This window comes from Erigeron canadensis, chromosome 2 (assembly GCF_010389155.1).
Source record: "Erigeron canadensis isolate Cc75 chromosome 2, C_canadensis_v1, whole genome shotgun sequence".
Taxonomy (NCBI): Eukaryota; Viridiplantae; Streptophyta; class Magnoliopsida; order Asterales; family Asteraceae; genus Erigeron; species Erigeron canadensis.
Window position 1 is genome coordinate 16820629 of NC_057762.1, and position 18258 is coordinate 16838886.

Sequence of the window (18258 nt, forward strand, 5' to 3'; positions counted from 1 at the left end):
CCTGGTTTGATCAAACGAATTTAGACTTGTGTGAACGAATTTAGACTTTAGTTCAAAACGAATTTAGATGTGTGCACATGGACTTAGATTTTGAATTGAACGAATTTAACTTGGGTAGAAACGAAGTTACTTTTATGCCTTACGAACTTAGACCCAAGTTGATGAGGAACGAACTTAGCTTAACACCCTTAGGTTTATTCAAACGAACTTAGACTTCGTTTATAAGTTACGAACTTCGAAGATAAGTTTTATAACTTACGAACTTGCATGTACAGTTTAGTCTTTACGAACTTAAAATTCGTTAGGTGTTAATTTAGGTTTAATTCTTACGAACTTAAGACCTATTTTCGTTTAGTTATTGCTTACGAATTTAGCTTCTATCTTCGTTCTGTCTACTTAACGAATTTATTGGTTATCTTCGTTCAGACTTATTTTGCGAAATTAAAAATTAGGGTTTTTCAAATTAGGGTTTTTCAATTCTGCAATCCATTTATCATGATTATTTATATTTGTTTCGATATTGTGATTGGTTTTGCAGAAATGGCTCTCGCTCCTCGTCAATTTGTGAAAAAGCACAATCTTGCACTGAACCTAGATCCAGATCAGCATAATTGCGAACATTTTCATGAAATGTTCAACTACATTGCTCGCTCGCGATTATCTTTTGCTTTTTGTGATTCGCCGAGACCGATTCAGCTGTATATTGATTCCTTCTGGTCTACTGCTCATGAAGTTATGGTTGATGGCCAAGGTTTTGTACGAGCAACTGTTGAAGGCACAACATTTGATTTCAATGCTGAGTCGCTCCGCACTATTTTGCATCTAGGAGCAGAACCAGACGTAGAAGAAGAGGAAGATGTTGAAATGACTTACGAGTTCGAACTTCTTCTTCGCTGCTTTCAGAGAATGGGATTTGTTGGCCAGGTCAAACTTCCTTTTGACAAGAGTGGTTTTCAGGGAAGATGGAGGTATCTGGCGTATGCATTGCTCGTCTGTTTGAGCAATCGCAAGGCTGGCTTTGATCAACTATCTGCACAGATTGCGTCGCAGATGGTTGCTTTGGTATATAATCGCCCTTATCCTTTCTCCCGATATTTTTATCAAGAGTTTGTTGATCAGATTAATGCTAGGGGGAGAAAGCGATTTCTTCTGTATCCTCGATTTGTGATGGCTATAGTTAGACATTTTTGTCCAGACTTAGAATATGACCAAGGTCCTCGCTACGTTCTTCATGCTTGGCCTTCGCGTCTTTTTGCTGATCTTGAGGCAAATACGAGTAATGTGGCTGGTCTCCATGATCCACCACTTTTTGGCCACCTGATTAATCCAAACTATCAATCTCGTCTTGAGAATGATATGTTTGTGGATGCTGCTGATGACGATTCTGATTCTGGTTCTTCTGCGAGTTCTGTTGATGGTGTTGAGAGTTCCGGGGATGAGTCTGCTGGTTCGGATGTCGGAAATGATGATGATGATGTTGCTAGTTCCGACGGTTCTGCTGCTACAACTGCGACAGACACAGATGATTCTGCTGCTGCTGAACGTCGAACTAAGATGATTCATGATATTGCGGCTGCTTCTGAAAGCGATCATTCGCATCAGTTGTTTGATCAAGCGGGTGTTGTGTTTCATAGAGAACGTAGAAGCAAAGCTTGTCACGCTGTTCCAGCCATTTCAGATTCCGCTAACTCCATTCCTGCTGCTGAGATTGATCCTGATGTTGCAGCTCAGCATGATTCTGAATTGCGAGAGATCTTTGAAGATATGGAAGATCCTGTGAACAGAGCACGTTCGGTTAGTCCAGCGAAGAGGCAAGGAAGTATTGATCTTCAATATACCCGAATTAAGCGTCGACGTGTTGTTGAAGCTTCTTCTGTAGCAATGCCTGATCCTCCAAGACCGTCTGCTGCTGTTGCTCCTGCACTTGGTTGTCGTGTTGATCTTTTGGAGACCAGGGTTCGCACTTTGGAGTCTGAACTCACTGAGACTCGCGCTGCCTTAACATTTTTGATCAACTCGGTCAAGAATCAAGGGGGAGAAGTTCCTGAAGAAGTTTGCAGATTGTCAACGGTTCAAACAAGACGTCAGAATGACGATGATGATGCTGATAATGCTGGTGAAAGGAATGTTTCTCGCCCAGTTGAAGATAGAGGAAAGGGTGCAGCGATCGAGGGGGAGACAGGAGGTGATACTTCTCAGCAAGGTGCTTCTGGTTCTGGTGCTGGTCCTTCTGGTGCTCCTCGTGATTCAGGTTTCTAATTTTGCCTATGATAAAGATTGATAGATAGAATGTATAATTGATTGTGTGTAATAAGTTATGACATTTTATGTAATGAAAATGTAATTTATCTTATTTTAATACAAGTACATTTCATCTTTATTATAATTATCATGATTATTCCTTTATTCTGGTGTTCATTTTGTGTAAATTTAAATAGATGATCCAGATTATACAGATTTATTCTTTGATGGTGATGAGCTCGAGGAAGGCGAATTTGTCCCTGAACCAAATCTAGATATATTCAAGAAGCCTTATGGGTTTGACGAAGTATGGGACTCAATTTCTGAAGATCCGTTGATTGATGAGAATAGAGTGCTGGATCAGCAGAGATCAGATGTTAGAGAAAGAATGCTTCAAGTCCCATTCAGCAGCCTAACTCAAGTTCTACATTTTGTTGTGTATGCTAAGAATGGTGATGTGTCGATTCCATCTGAATATGAGATTAATGTGACAAGACCATTCAATTCAAATGATTTTCCAGTTTCTCTCAGAGATGATGATTCATTACATATTGTTGATCGACGTGTTCCCGAGAAAAGAGTAAATGATTGGATAGTACATAGGGAAACGTGGAAACCGAATTTGTATTGGACTCATATCTCAGATAAAGATGCTGCAAAGTACAAGACAATCATCTGGAGTTGGTTTTATGATGATGAATTGAAGTTGTTTGTGCTTAAAAGACCAGAAGGTTGTCAGTACTTAGCATGGTGTGAGAGACATTTCAGAAGTTTGTGTGAAGAAGATTTACATGAGCTTGGAAATAACTGGATTATCAATCCAAGCGATGATGGCTTAGCTGATATTGTTGGTAAGAATCTCAGAAAAGATTTCTGGTTAAGGAAGAACATGAAAGATTCTGATAAACCACAATTTAAGATTGAGCCAAGATCGAAGAAAAGAGTGGTTAAGCCAGATAAAACAGTTGAGTTTGTTCAACATGATATTAAATGCATGATCAAGGTTCCTGCCAAGAAATGGGCACAAGATGTCTTGGACAAGATGGATAATTGGGAAATTGATCGAAATTCTGGTGAAGCCAACATGTATGCAGATTCAAAGAAGCAGATTTTGTTGAGAAGAGTTTATGATCCAATGCAGCTGGTGAACTTCTCGAGAAATGATCTGAGAAAGCTGTACGATACAGAGTGTTCGTTTTTGCCATTTTGGAAGCATGAAGAAAGTAGATATCGTAAGATACTTCAGCTCTGCTTACATGAAGATATTCATGCAAATAGCAAAAGATTGTTGTTTGATGAATGATCAGATTTTGAAGACTAAGAAATCGAAGGTGCTGCTGTCAAGGGGCAGTTTGTTGATGCATGTTGATGTGACAACAGCAACTTAGATTTGATATGTCGTTTAGATTGAGACATTATGTTAATTTATGTCGTATCTATATATGTAATTGATAGATTATAGACTTTATGTTTTAGTAATGATCGATTACATGTTTTGGTGTTATATATATGTGTGTTATGTATAATGTTTGTTGTGTGATATACAAGTACAAACATAATATGTGTTAGGATTCCTTAATATGAAATACTTAGGAATATAACTAAGTCTGGTATCTAACGAAGATAAGGTATATCTTCGTTAGAGGCAAACGAAGATAAACTTCGTTTGGTACAAACGAAGATTAACTTTGTTACATGGGCTGGGCAGCTAAGTTCGTAAGAACAAAGCCCAGCAAGCCCAGTTCGACTCTAAACATATATATACGAATGAATACTCTAAAATAAAAAAACACGTTCGACATACAAGTACACCAGACACCTAAGTTCGTTCTATATCTTATAGAAACGAAGATAGCATAATACGGCTGATTATTTACTTGATAATTAGCGATATACCAGTTTACTAATCAAACTAGTTATCTCGTGAGGATTCCGCACTCACAACATAATCATAGACGATCTCGAGAGCGATCTATAGCTATCGAGGGACTCACAATATTCACTAAGCATTTCGCTTACCTTTCAGTTGTTTACCCTTTTGATTATAGGTAGTTCCGGAATAAGGAACTAGGTTGGTTTGATTTGGAGGATTAGAGCTTGAAGTTGTTTGTAGATACTTGGAAGGTAATTTGGCTATTCTTGGATGAATGGCATGTTTTTGGTAGAAACCTAGTTGTCCCTCTCTACTTTGGCTCATGGTACAAATTTGGTTGTTTATGGTTATGTTTTGGTACATTTGTTTATGGATATGCTTGGTCAATTGCTTTTCGAATTCTGGTCGTTGTTGGATTAGTTGTATTGTGGTATGTTTTAACAAGTTTGTAAATGTGTTTGTGATTAGTATTACTAGTTGTTAATATGTGGAAATGAATTTTTGGGTCAAAATGGGTTTGTGCAAAAGTATGTGGAGTATTAGTCTGTTGTAGACTAATATGTAGGGTAATAGTCTGTTGCAGACTAATATATGGAGTATTAGTCTGTTGTGGTTTTAGTCTGTGTGGACTAATATATGGAGTATTAGTCTATTGTGGTATTAGACTGTTGTGGACTAATATATATGGAGTATTAGTCTCTTGTAGACTATTATATGGAGTATTAGTCTGTTGTAAAAAAAAAAATTTCCTTTTTTTTCGTTTTACTTGGTTATCGAGTCTTGTTCGTTTCATCTAAGGAGTTGCACAAGGTGAAAGATATTTTCGAGGAAAGATGTGATTCATTTTACTGTGGGGGAACACAACGGAAGATATCTATTGCTCAATTTGGTTATTATATTGTATGTACTCACAGGAACAGTTGAAAGACAATGAATTCAGGCAAGTGTTAAGAAGAGGATTGTATGTTAAGCAGGATCTTGGTGATAATGAGTCCATTGCACAATATTGGACTCGAATTTCAGGAGGAGAAGCCTGGTCGTCTGGTGGTTCAGGTACTATTTCTAAAATTAAGAATGTGAGGCTGAGATTATTGCATCGGATGATTGTTATGTATCTGGTCCAAAGGTCTACCCATTGGGATAAGGCATATCAGTTGGATCTCTCGTTGATGAAGTTGTTTAGTGAGGGGGCGCCAAGTAGGTTTGCTTTAGCCCCCATGGTTGTACTCGACAGGATGTGCAACCATAGTGATTCTATGTTCATTCTGGGGCAATTTGTTACCCGTATTTATTAGCGTATGGGTATTTTTGATTCAGAGGATTGTCAGACTCATCTTTCTCCACCAGTTATGCAGGAGAGTTTGGCAGAAAAAGAATTGATCAAAGCTAAGATTTTGAGGAAGGGACAAGGGGGTCAGCCTGCGAGATTGTTAGAGGATGAAGGAGTGGTTGCTGCACCACCTCCAGTTGTGGAGGCACCTGAGGATGTAGAGATGGGGGATGCTCCACAGGAGCCACCGAGGAGGCGAGGTCCTGTAGGTATTGATTTGACCCCATTGAGCACCCAGATTCAGCAGATTTATGAGGGGCAGCAAGCTAGCCGCCAGGCTTTTGATGATTATCAACGCCGTATGGATCAGGAGATCACTTGGTTAGGGTCCCAGCAGGGGTACACTAACTACACTCTTGATTATTACCAGCCGATGTGGCATGCCCAGTTTACGGGGAATGATTTTGTGAGACCTGACCCGATTCCAGCCTTTAACCCACCACCCATCCGTGTTCCACCTTATCGACAGGATGGCGGTTCTTACTTCTCTACGCCCGCCCAGATGGACTTGTTTTCACGGCCCCATGACTTGGGAGGATCTCTTAGAGGGCCGGTCCAGTTTGGTCGATACACGGGTGGTGATGCTGGTATTTCTTCCTCTATGCCTAGTTTTACTACAGGTACTGATTCCGGGTTTGTCGATTTTGCGAGTGGTTCGAGAGGATTCGCTGGTGGTGGTTCTGGACAGGCAGGTGATCAGTCAGGAGGCGGCTATGGTGGTTTAGGCTCAGGAGCAGGAGGCACGCCAGAGCAAACTACTAGTTGGGTGGATGATTTCTTTGGTCCACCGGGTGCTCCCTGTGGCTATCATGGCCAATTTCAGTGATGATGATGTTGATGATGGTTCCCATCTGGTCACGTGGGATGGAACCATGTTATGATGTTTGATGCTTGTGGTATCTGGATGACTGTATTCTCTACATTATTCTTATTTTCTTTCTTATTTCTGTTGGTATCCACCCTACGGGGTGATGAAACATTGTACTTTGTTATTTTTCTTTTTCTTTTGGTTTGTTTGCATGAATAGTAGGAATAAGGATATGTTTGGAATTTGTTATGGTTTATTTCTGATGCAATTTGAGCAGGTTATTGATAGCTATAGCGTAGCACAAGTGTGGGGGGACCCCTTGGATTCTCTTCTCATCTATTTTCTATGGCATAATGTTGCTTGTGTGATGGTGTGCATATGCTGGCAGTAAGTTCAGCGCCGCATTTTTGTTGTTGGTATGTTTGATACACACACAACTCTCGCACTTCCGTTTTTTTACAAGTTGTTTCTCCCGCCACGCAAAGTGTTCTTCCTTTTTAGGAAGCGCAATTTGTGGTACGGGGTCGACTAACTTGTTTTAAAACGGAATGTGTCCTTGTTCCGGTATGTGCTCTATTTATCGATTTTGCTTACCCCTATTAACCTTATTTTGACCGAATATGGACATTGAGGGCATTGTCCATCTTAAGTGTGGGGGGGTAGCAAATAAGTTTAAGCTACCGGGTTTATCACTTTTCTTGTTTTGCTATTGAGAATTCTATCGGTTTTGTTGATGTGTCCCTCTCCTAGGCCTTTGGATTCTAAGGGTAGGAGTTTCCATTTCGAGCTCTTCACTGTGATGTGCATATTTAAAACTGGTGCTTTCAATTTGGCGGGATAATAGAAGTTGATATGATTTTTAAACTTGAGTTGAACTTGTCCTTGTGGTAAATTGTTTTTGACACTTAATTTTTAACTTAATAAGCAATTTTACTACAAAATTTTTCCTTGACAAAAATTTTTAATTAGCGAAGTGTGTTCTGAACGGTTGTTTGGCTAGTCCTTTGGGATTGATAACATTACTTGCATACTCATATATATCCAAAACACCCGATCGTGAGATTTAATCATTTCATATATAGTTGTGTCAGGTGACGGTTTTGGTTTGTTTGCCTCATAAATACGTCCCTCTCTTAGGCTCTTGGATTTATTCGGGAGTAAGGGTTTTCATTTTGATGCCCTGCACTAGGATGTGCGTGTTTGAGGTATTTCTAAGCCATTTCCGGGTTCTTTTCTTGATAAGAGTATACCGGTGATGTGTTGATTCTAGAACTTGGCCTGGTGATCGTGACGAGTACATTGGATGACGAATTGGCATTTAGGTTTGACCATACTTTTTCTTTCTTTCTTTTCATTTTTCTTTTGTATATTCATACATCCCTATACATACCTTTATACAACCTATATACACATATATACATACATTTTTCACTTTTCTTTGTATACCTTAGAGTAATTATACACATATACATCCCTTTAACTTTACCTTTTCCTTTGTATAAATACACCTATTCATGTAACTTCACCTAATTATACCTAACTATACCACTAGTCTAATCTGGGGGGCCATTGATTGTCATGGTTTGTTTGGATGGTTTGGGAGAGTTTCAGTGGGTTGATTTGTAGAATATTCTTGTCTATGAGAATACGTCAATGAGTTAAGTTATTGAAGATTGTCTTGGATTGTTCAAACAAAGGAAATGAAGTATTATAGACATGTTTATTATTGTAAAAGGGTATCTACTAGTAGAGTAAAAATGGTTCAAAAGAATAAAAAGAATTGAAAAACAGAAAAATTAAAATAAAAAAAAGAAAGAACTTGGGCTACTAGTGGGTATTTCTCATTCGTAAATGTCTAGAAAGTTTGTTGTATCATTATTATGGAAGACTTGGTTGATAATAAGTTGTTTGAAGTTGATACACCACAATGGTGTCAGTTTTGCTTGGTACTTTGGAGATGTATTTGCGGGATAGCATCTTATGGGTTAGTGGTTTGTTGGCAATCAATGGTATGGATTTGATTAGACTATTTTGTTCATTTTTCATATATCTTATACTATTAATTCTTACCTTTCACTTTTAACCTATAAATTTCCCATACTTCCTTCTACATATCCATTTATACATAGCTTTAGTTTAACTATACAACCACCTATATGCCTATTTTGACGATGTACTTGATCCTTACGCCGTTTTGGTGGAGTGACGATCCTAGTTCAAGCCTATGGTAAAAGAGTATACATCACGACTGAGCTATGAGTGATTTTTCATATATTCAACCCCGAAAGTAAGTTTGTTGGAGTAGAATGATATTGATAGGTTCGTTTGTTTCACTTATGCTTAGTTGATTATCGTGGCTTGCGGATTGTTCAGGTATTGTCAAACATTTCGAGTTTTCATTTAAGATTAAAACTGCTTCACCCGCTTTTTGTCATTTGACATGCTTGGTGTTGCTTCTTTTTGATACTTGTCACTTGTTTGATAGTTTGATTGTCAAGGAATGTTTTACTTAAAGTTTGGATTTGCTTGAGGACAAGCAACGCTCAAGTGTGGGGGGATTTGATGTGACCAATTTATACCCATCGCCCACATCATTATTGGCCTATTTCTTATGTGTTTTAAGTCGTTTTCGTATGCATTTGGCGCTTTTATGGTGTTTGTTAGTGTTTACAGGCTCTAAACAGGTTACGCGTTCATTTGGTGCATTTACGAAAGATTATTGGCCTAGAAGTTGATTTGAATGATTGAGAGTTGATTTAAGTGGAAAAGACGGAGGAGTTCGGATTTTATTCAAGATCGAAAGAAGTTTGTCTTACACAAGCTATGACTGCGCCATAATGGAGGGAGGCTATGCCCACTGCGCCGCAGCCAAATCCCACGAAAAATAATTGATTAAGCCCCACTGCGCCGCAGTGGGGATGACAAGGAAAGGACTGCGCCGCAGTCAGCAAGGGAGCATTGGAGGCCGAGAATTTTGGCTGCGGCGCAGTGGAGAGTTCATATTACCACTGCGCCGCAATCGCCCGAAAGTTAAAGTCAAACTAACCTCACTGCGGTGCAGTGAGGGAAGACACATCTCACTGCGCCGCAGTGGGAGCACGGGGTCTGGAAGTTTAGGTCGTTTTTGCATCAAATTTTTGAGAGGGTATATATACAAACAAAACCCTAATTATCAAATTATCAAGGTTTCTTTTTAGGAGCTGCTCTACAAGGTTTACTATCAGGTGTCCAAGCAAGATAATTTCTTAGGCGGATCCACTGAAAATTCACGAGCACCCATCTAGATCGCATTAATTTACTAGTCTTGCAATTTTCTCTTTTACTCAAACGATTGGTACAATATGTTTTTCTCTTTATTTGATTATTATTGTTACTTAATCATGAGTGGCTAAACTGTTTATCATCCACCTTGATGAAATGAGACGAATGATGTGATTGCAATATTTTTAATTAAAAAGGGTTTATTTGATTATCGTTGTTCTGTGATTTTGATGATTTTAATTCTTTTTATTAATTAAATTTGATATTATTGCATATAATTCTTCGTTGGTAGTACCAGTTGAATGTATATGTGATTTTAAAATGGTTACTTGTCTATAGTTCATGGTATGATAGTGAATATCATTTTAAGAAAAGATTAATTTTGTCAACGTGATTCATAGCGGTTGGTGGTACCACGTTATTGTCACATAGGTGCAATTGATAATTCGATAGTCAATAAAACTAATTGTTGGAAAAAGTTGTCTTTGCTTTGGTGGTACCAGCTTGGGTAATTCAACTATCAATTAGGTGATTCGGTAATTTGTTCACGGTTGGTGGTACCACGTGAGCACCTTAATCTTGTCACGATTATCTTTAAACTCTCAAGAATTTGGCCTTAACTAAATGCAATCACATTTGAAGTCAAGGTGGATGACTTTTATTAATATTGTTTGAAGTTCTCTTTTATTTTATGCAATTTGTCTTTACTTTAATTTGTTAAAGGATTTTCGAGCAACACTCGTTTTACAAACCATTTCATAAAGCAACTAGTCATATTCAATCCCTGCGAACAAACACGGTCTTACCTCATAACTATATTACAAGCGATCGGGTCCACTGCCGTGAGTGCGTAGTAGTGAGTTTGTAGGTGATTCTAGTTTATAAATTTAAAGCTAGATTTTGCACATCAGCCATCGAACCCCTACCCAAACACTTTCAGTTTTTTCAAAAAAATCAAACCGATTGCACTGGTAGGCATGGTTTCAACATTTTCCAAAAATGTACTTCCGCCATACGACAACTGCGTATGGTGCTAATCCCGACCAACTAGATGAGTACTTGCATATGGGTCGTGCAACTTCAATGGAATGTTTAAATAACTTTTGTAAGTGTGTTTATTATTTATATCAGACTGAGTACTTGAGAAAGCCAGCAAGTGAAGATGTCCAACGTTTGGTAAATAAGCATGAACAGATACATGGTTTTTTTAAACATAATGTCTGCCCGTTTTCGGTGAACAAAATAAAACGTATTATGTATGCTTGTGTCATTCTACACAACATGATTGTTCAAGACAACGGTAACGCAATATCCGACTTTGAGGAAGATTATTTGTCCGATCCAACTAATGTGCCAACACGTACGTGGGATGAAAGGGTTGCAACGCAAATGCGGGTCTTCGAGGAGTTACGTGATAGAAGGATGCATCATTGACTTCGCACTGCTCTAGTCGAACATGTTTGAAACCTCCCGGAAAATTACCGTCAACGTTGATGATATTTTATTAATTTTTTTATTATGTCTATGATCGTAACTTTTTAAATAAATGTTGTAATGTATTTTTTTTATTTGAATTGTGTTTTTTAAATAAATGTTGTAATGTGTTTTTTTTTATTTAAATGGTGTTTTTTAAATAAATGTTGTAATGTGTTTTTTTTATAGGTGTTTTTTAAATAAATGTTGTAATGTGTTATTAATAATAAAATTATTTTATTTGAATGGTGTCTTTTTGGTATTAAGAAAAAATAAAAAAAATGATAATGTGGCGAAGAAATTCTGAAGAAGTTGTCCTTATAGACAATGGGTGTCCTAAGAAGAGTCATGGATTATATGATGCTGATGTGGCAGTGAAGAAGTTCCAAGAAGTTGCTTCCTATAAGCATATGCCTTAGGAGTGGTATTCTCCTTCCACTAATGATTCAAGATCCTATATCTAAGTCTTTCACTTGGGGTGTTTTTGATTTATATTTCTTTGAATATAAAGAGAATTGATTGCCAAAGGACCAAACATGTGAACATAATCTATATAGAGTAAAAGTTTCATGGGTTTTTGTCTTGAGAAATAGTACAAATTCTTATTTGGATGTAGATTTAAGTACAAATTTTTAGAATCTAAATTTAATATTACAGTTTCTTTAGTTATAAAAGGTGTCGTATCCTATGAATGTTTTTGGAAAACAGATTTATACAATAAAAATTGCAGCAACAACGCAATCAACTTTTCTATAAAGAGAACCATAATGAAAATTGCTAAATAAACAATAGAGAGTGAGGGGCCTTGAGCCGGCGACACCCCCATCCGCTCACTTTCCGTCCGGAACGGGGCTTTGAGAAGCGGCAAACGGCGGCACATTTGTTCCGCCAGGTTTTGGTTTGATTTTCAAAAAAAGTGCTGCTAAGAACTAGTTGAGTAAAATAAAAAAAAAATTTAATCCTTTTGTAAAATCCAAATACCCTATATATATATATACACACATATACATACGAGTATGATACCAGCGCAATGCGGTGGTAATGGTGAGGAAGACGGTCTAGTGGTGTCGGTGATGATACTATTCGTGATGCTGACGGTGTCAAGTGGTGTAGGTTAATGTAATTATGATAGTGAAAATTTTTAAAAGATAAGATTTAAAGTGTTAATTACTCGTATTAAAATAGAGGTTTAGAGTGTAAATTAATTTATTAAGGGCTATATATAAAAAGTCAAGGGTAATTCTGGTAATTCAAATGTAGAATTACCTAAAATATAAATGGGGCTTTTTCTTTATAAGAGAATATAGATATAGATATAGATATATAAAGGGCTTTTTCTTTATAAGGGAGTATAGATATAGATAATTATATATATTTCATTCGTCACACCTTTTATACTCATTCTTCCTTCTCTCTCTATATTTCATAAAATTTCACCACTCTTAAAAAAATGAGTTTAAAGAAATGTCCGAAGAACGGCTGTGCCGACCAAACGTACATTTTAGACGAGAAAAACACATTTGTTCCTCAATCTCGAAAACCAACCGACAAACTATCAGGACGAAGACACTATGGCTTCTAAAAGGCGTCACATGCACACGACTATTACTTATTCAACCGAATTTTCAATTTGGGGGGGGGGGAGGAGGAGAGAGAGAGATTCCCAAAAAAAGAGTCTCACTTCCACAAAAAAGAAGGGCTTCTCCTAGGGGAGGCACTGTCACATGGCGGAAGACGCCTCTATGTTGGGGTGCCTCACTCCCCATGATCTTATAAACCTCATTGTGGTCACAAGAATTTCATGAAGTTCATTGAGGATTTATAATCAGATATAGTCCTATGTGGCTATGTAGTAGTTGAATCTAATTGTCTAGATTCCATATGGAACTTACAAAATAGAAAAATGAGCTGACTTCAGTAAATTGCATTGGGAAGAAAGCATAACCAGGATATGATTCCATACTAAATAACATCACTCGGAACATCAGCACCACTAGGAATTTTCCCGGGAAAGTCGGTTTTTGACATGCCAGTTCCTATCATGCTGCAGAATACAAGATTTGTAAAACATTATTCCAAGATAAATCTAGAGATAGCAAAACAGTCAAATAAGTGGGTTGGGTATCAAGTCAAAATGGGTAAAATTTTATACAAGACAAAACGGGTCCAAACAGACTTTAATCCCCACGCCAGTCTGTATTAGTGCTAAACATGATTAGAAGTACTTTATTTCAATAGCTTTTAAATAAAATAATTTAGGAGGCTCTATCCACTAAAAGTACATGTTGAGCTTCTTTTTAAGTCGCTAGGTCCATTTCCTTTTCAGCTATATTTTAAGTATTACTAGTACCACATAAAACATAACCCAATCAGAACCATTTATACGTTAATGGGATCGAAATAATTCCCAAGTTATTAGAGTTTGGAATAAGATGCTTACCTTCTATCAACGATGACCACTGAACGAAGCTCGCAGTTGTTAAAGCTGTGTACCGCACAAATGTAATTCAGTTAGTTGCGGAAGATTATAAAGCGGTTAAATCAAATATATAGCCGAATGAGAGACTTTATTTTAGATTTATTAATATGTATAAAAATTCAACTAACTTTATACTAAAATGATCACATATATATATATATATATGTTGTAAAAATGATTGATGTAATATACATTATCTGTATGAAAAAGAAAAAAAAAAGTAATATCGGTGGTTATGTTCATTGGTGCCATGAATTTCTTGATAGATTAAAAACATACTGTTTGGTCATTTCCTTCTTAAGCGTGGGATGAAGATCATCTCCATATGCGCAAAGTGTGTGGAACAAGAAACCACTATGGGTAACAACTGCAATCTCCTTCTCTTCCCGAGTCAACAACCTGCAAGATTTCGGTCAAATCAGAACGTGGGAGAGAAATGTCAATGGATTCCTTTTTAAAATAATATCTAACAATAAGAAATCTAATAGGAATAGCATCAGAGTTTGAATCTCATAAGAAATAAGTGGGTCACCATTTCATAAACTTCACACCCCTGGCTGCAACTTCTTCATTCTTTTCTCTGGTTTTAGAGGTCCACAAAACATCACCATCATTTTCTATCTGATTAAAACATAAAAAAGTATATTGGCCCTTTTAGCAGGCAAATTAATCTTAAAAATTTGCAAAGTCATACGAGATACAATTACATATGACAAGACAAATGCAATTCTTATTTGCATAAATTTATGTAGGAACTGTAGAAGATACGTTACCAAGGAAAAATCAATTGCTGGGAACATGGTCTTGTATTCAGTCACACTTCTTCTCCTATCACATGGATGAACACCCTACATAAAACACATTTATATGAGTTTAGAAAATATCATCTTCAGGATTGATCAAAAACAGGTCTGGCCATGCTAACCCACTAATTCTACTTTTTCTTTTCGTCTTTTTTAATATCATAATTAGTTACTTGTAATAATATATTAAATATAAAAAATTCTGATTTCTGGGAATAATGATCTTTTTATTTTATTTAAAACTTTTAAGAGGTTGTAAACACTTCAGTACCCTTTCGCCAATGAGATTTCACTTAGTTTTACCCTTTTAACCTGTTATCAATACAATATAAAAATGGCCCATACCTGTTCTAAGCTTTTGCACTTTACATCATTCTTATATTTACAGTTTATAGCTACTCGTTAATACTTCATAATTAGTTTAACATAATAACTTGCATCACAAAATGAAACAGAAAATGTATCAATCACTTTCTCCAACAAACTATTCCTGTTCATTTTTTTTAGTAACATTATTTCTACTTGTCATCCTGTTGGGTTAAAATATATGCCACATACCAAATGTTCTCGACAAAGCTCCACAGCAATGAAAGGAGGACAATTAAGGCTTGAAATTGCAGGATGATTACTGTCACCCGTATATTCAACCATTAGTGGAGACACATCATTCCGATCAGTAGAACCTTCACCTCCAAAGGCACCAACTGCTGTTTGCATAGTCCTACAACCCGAATACACGATAAGTGATTAATGTAAGTATGTAACCATAAGTCAATCTTCTATGGTACATTGAAGTTATCATGGCTTAATTGGTGAATTAATTGATAAGCATTAAACCTCATTCTTATTCTCAGTTGGACAAGTTAGAGATAATTGATGGAATGTACCTCAGCAAAGGTGAAACGACAACCAATTCAATCTTTTTGGAGATACCAGATGCATGAACATGCTTCCGAAGATTATCTACCTGTTACACATATATATCTAGGTCAAATTGAAAGTTAATGAATATGATAAACATTTTAATTTAACAATCTCCTTTTCCGCACACAATAACATGATTTACATTAAGTCCTTTTCATATTAGGTCTTTTTAATGAAGTGTTAGGGTCACCTAATTGGTTCCTTCTTATTATCTATCATTATTAGGACCTAACTTTTCATTGATCGGTCCTATCCACGTTCTTCACAGTTCCCGGTTTTCTCAAAAACCTTAACCAATTCAACCACTTATTCGTCAACTGATTATCTCATCCTTTTAAAGGTAAATCAAGTTGTTAATATAGACAAGCTCTAACTTAGATCAAAATAAAACAAAGAAAAGAACAAGAGAGTGAGTGGCTGTTGTGCATCATATTTTAGGTCAGGTCCATCAGCTTTTTTTATAATTTGATGCACAACCGCCCAAGAATTGATGCACCTTTGACATTTGTAATTTTCTCGTTCTTTCCTACCTTTTTTACCATACAGATTGTTTTACAGTTACCAACCTATTAGATTCTATTTTTCCAAGAAAATGGCGAGTATGAAAACAAATGTCTATAAGATAAAGATTACTAATATGAAATATCTGGTACTTCGTATATTTAAACCTGTTGCCAACCAAGAGGGGTAAGATGTGCATCAAAGAGTTCTTCAGACATATATGCACTGTGATCCTTCTCTCCCGCTACATTGTGAATCCCTTGGGCATGCCTCACCTAGTAACATTTTCCGTTAGACATACCAAAACAGACAGGGAGGTGGTTGAAATTTTATTCGATAATGAAACACACAAATATATATACCAGATGAATGGTTTTTGAGCGGTGCAGGGGATATAAACCCTCACTAGCAGTGGACTCCATTTCTGTAATGTCATAACAAACCATAACTATTAGGACTTTGATAAATATAGCACTCAACCACGAAGATAAAATTAACAAAAATAAGTAGGTTTGAGATAATAGAAATAGCATTACAACCACAAGTAATTATAAGTAACAACACAGACCCAACCTCAAATGCCTAACCTGGACTTTCTACCCAATTAAGAAGCCGTGAATCCCTAATAAAATCACCAACAAAATTTGATAAATTATGAATGCATTGTCTTGCAAAAGGCCAACGGGTTTATGTGTCTTTATTGAAATTAATCTTTACTGTGTATCTTCAAAGCATTATATACTTTTATATACATATCTTCTAATATGCATTCAAAGATATTCATACTCTCAACTCTTATAGCATATACTGTATGCTTTTGATTTATTACCTGCCGAAACAGGGGTTGAATTTGGGTTTAATGTTTTGACACAATTGACTAAATATTTTAGACTTTGAGTTGGGATATATGAACTCGCAAACATATCAACCTCAACCCATCAATCCATAACACAATTTGGTAAAAGGTGTTGATTGGAGGAAACACCCCCATCCCTAGTATCACCGACATGCACAAGCCACACAACGCACGCCGCATTTAAACACCTCCACACATACCCCACTGGTTAATAATAATAACAAATCCGTCTCGGAATAACATCTGAACCCGCATCCCCTCTTTCAGAGGCGATACCAGAAAAAAATTACGAAGGGGGAAAATTTAAAAATCATAAAAAGTAAATTTAAAAGGGGGCAAAATGTTAAAAACCTATAAGAAATTTTTAAAATTTATGAAAAATTTAAAAATACATGACAAAATCTAAATTTTAGAGTTTGGTAAAAGGCTCCCGAGTGGTACATGGCTTCAAAGGTGACAGCTGACCTCTTGAGCTAACTCAATTGGTTACTAGAACACAGCTTAATAAGTAAAAAAGTAACTCCCAATGCCGTCTTCCACGGGTTTTGGGTCCCAATACCATCTTCGAAAGTGTATAATAAGTAAGTAATTCCCAATACTTTTCGTCTTACACGGTTTATGGGTCTCAATACCGTTTTACACGGGTTATGGGTCTCAACAATATCTTTGATAGTGTATGGAAAGTTTGATACGTAGATAGTCTTACCCTTATAGCCTTGCCCCTACCTAGTTGACTAGTCCTACCTAGGTAAAAAAGACCTCGCGACATGCAAGGAGTAAGGATCCAACCCACGACAGTGTTAACCACTTGATCCATTCTTAACACAACTTAATGTATTGGTATACGACGGGTTCCACAGCCTTATATTCCTTTTTCCCATATATATATATATATCAACCCCGGAGTCACTTTTCCCATGATATATGTATATATATATATAATATATATATATATAAGAAAATACAAGTATATAGCAAATTAACAAACAACATTAAACTGTTGTATAAATTAGGGAACAAAATCATATATGTAAAGAAAACAGAACCTGAGAGAAGTAATGATGAAGAACAACGAATGAGAAAGGAACGACGTCGTATTAACTGTGATTGTTGCGGTAGAGAGAGAACAAATCGTCCGAGATTCGAGGGGGGTGGCTGGTCGTTTTCGCTATTTATATTACAAGATAACAAATTATTATTATTATTAAATAATAATGAAGGTATATGAGACGTTACAAAATAGTAGTAAGACATAATAATAATTAATTAAAAGAAATTAATTAATATTTAATTAGTAGTAATAGTATGTGCAGCTGCCGTGTGCGATTTTACTCCATTGAGTCTTGACGTGCGCCTGATGCTATGTTTTATGTCGATTTGAGAATTGTACAACTTGATAAAAATGGTCGGTCACATGAATTTTGTTTGTGTTATGTTGCTTTTAGTCGACATTATACGACGTCGTTTCCGTAGGTATATTCTTTAATTGTTCTTTTAAGTTTATATTATGTTCAAATTGGATCGAATATCCATATATCCATAATCCTTACTTTGATAAGTAGATTAGTAACCGCATGCAAGTTATCATAATTTGTAGATATTTAAATTATCAAAAATATCTTAGGACATTTATGATTATAATATTTGTATGTGATCATGTTATAATAAATTCATGTTCGGAAATAATTTAAGCCTACGGGATCATACTG

General features: G+C 36.4%; 2 protein-coding genes across 3 annotated transcripts; one reads left to right on the forward strand and one right to left on the reverse strand.

Moving 5' to 3' along the window:
- The first annotated feature begins 10512 nt into the window (after positions 1–10512).
- On the forward strand, positions 10513–10947 carry LOC122587787. The gene has a single exon (XM_043759952.1). The coding sequence runs from the start codon at positions 10513–10515 to the stop codon at positions 10945–10947; it is 435 nt and encodes a 144-aa protein (XP_043615887.1).
- A 1836-nt stretch (positions 10948–12783) lies between these two features.
- Positions 12784–17901, reverse strand: LOC122587320 (phosphoglycerate mutase-like protein). 2 transcript variants are annotated; one of them, XM_043759452.1, is made up of 11 exons: positions 17882–17901; positions 17596–17717; positions 16056–16117; positions 15861–15968; positions 15156–15235; positions 14827–14989; positions 14239–14313; positions 13998–14086; positions 13745–13864; positions 13427–13471; positions 12784–13030 (listed from the first exon to the last, which is right to left on the reverse strand). In XM_043759452.1, exons 1-11 carry the CDS (start codon positions 17884–17886, stop codon positions 12949–12951), a joined length of 951 nt encoding a protein of 316 aa, XP_043615387.1. In that variant the 5' UTR covers positions 17887–17901; the 3' UTR covers positions 12784–12948. The 2 variants fall into 2 exon arrangements, with proteins under 2 accessions (XP_043615387.1, XP_043615386.1); XM_043759451.1 differs by lacking the exon at positions 17882–17901 and having other exon boundaries at positions 17596–17878.
- Positions 17902–18258: the final 357 nt, after the last annotated feature.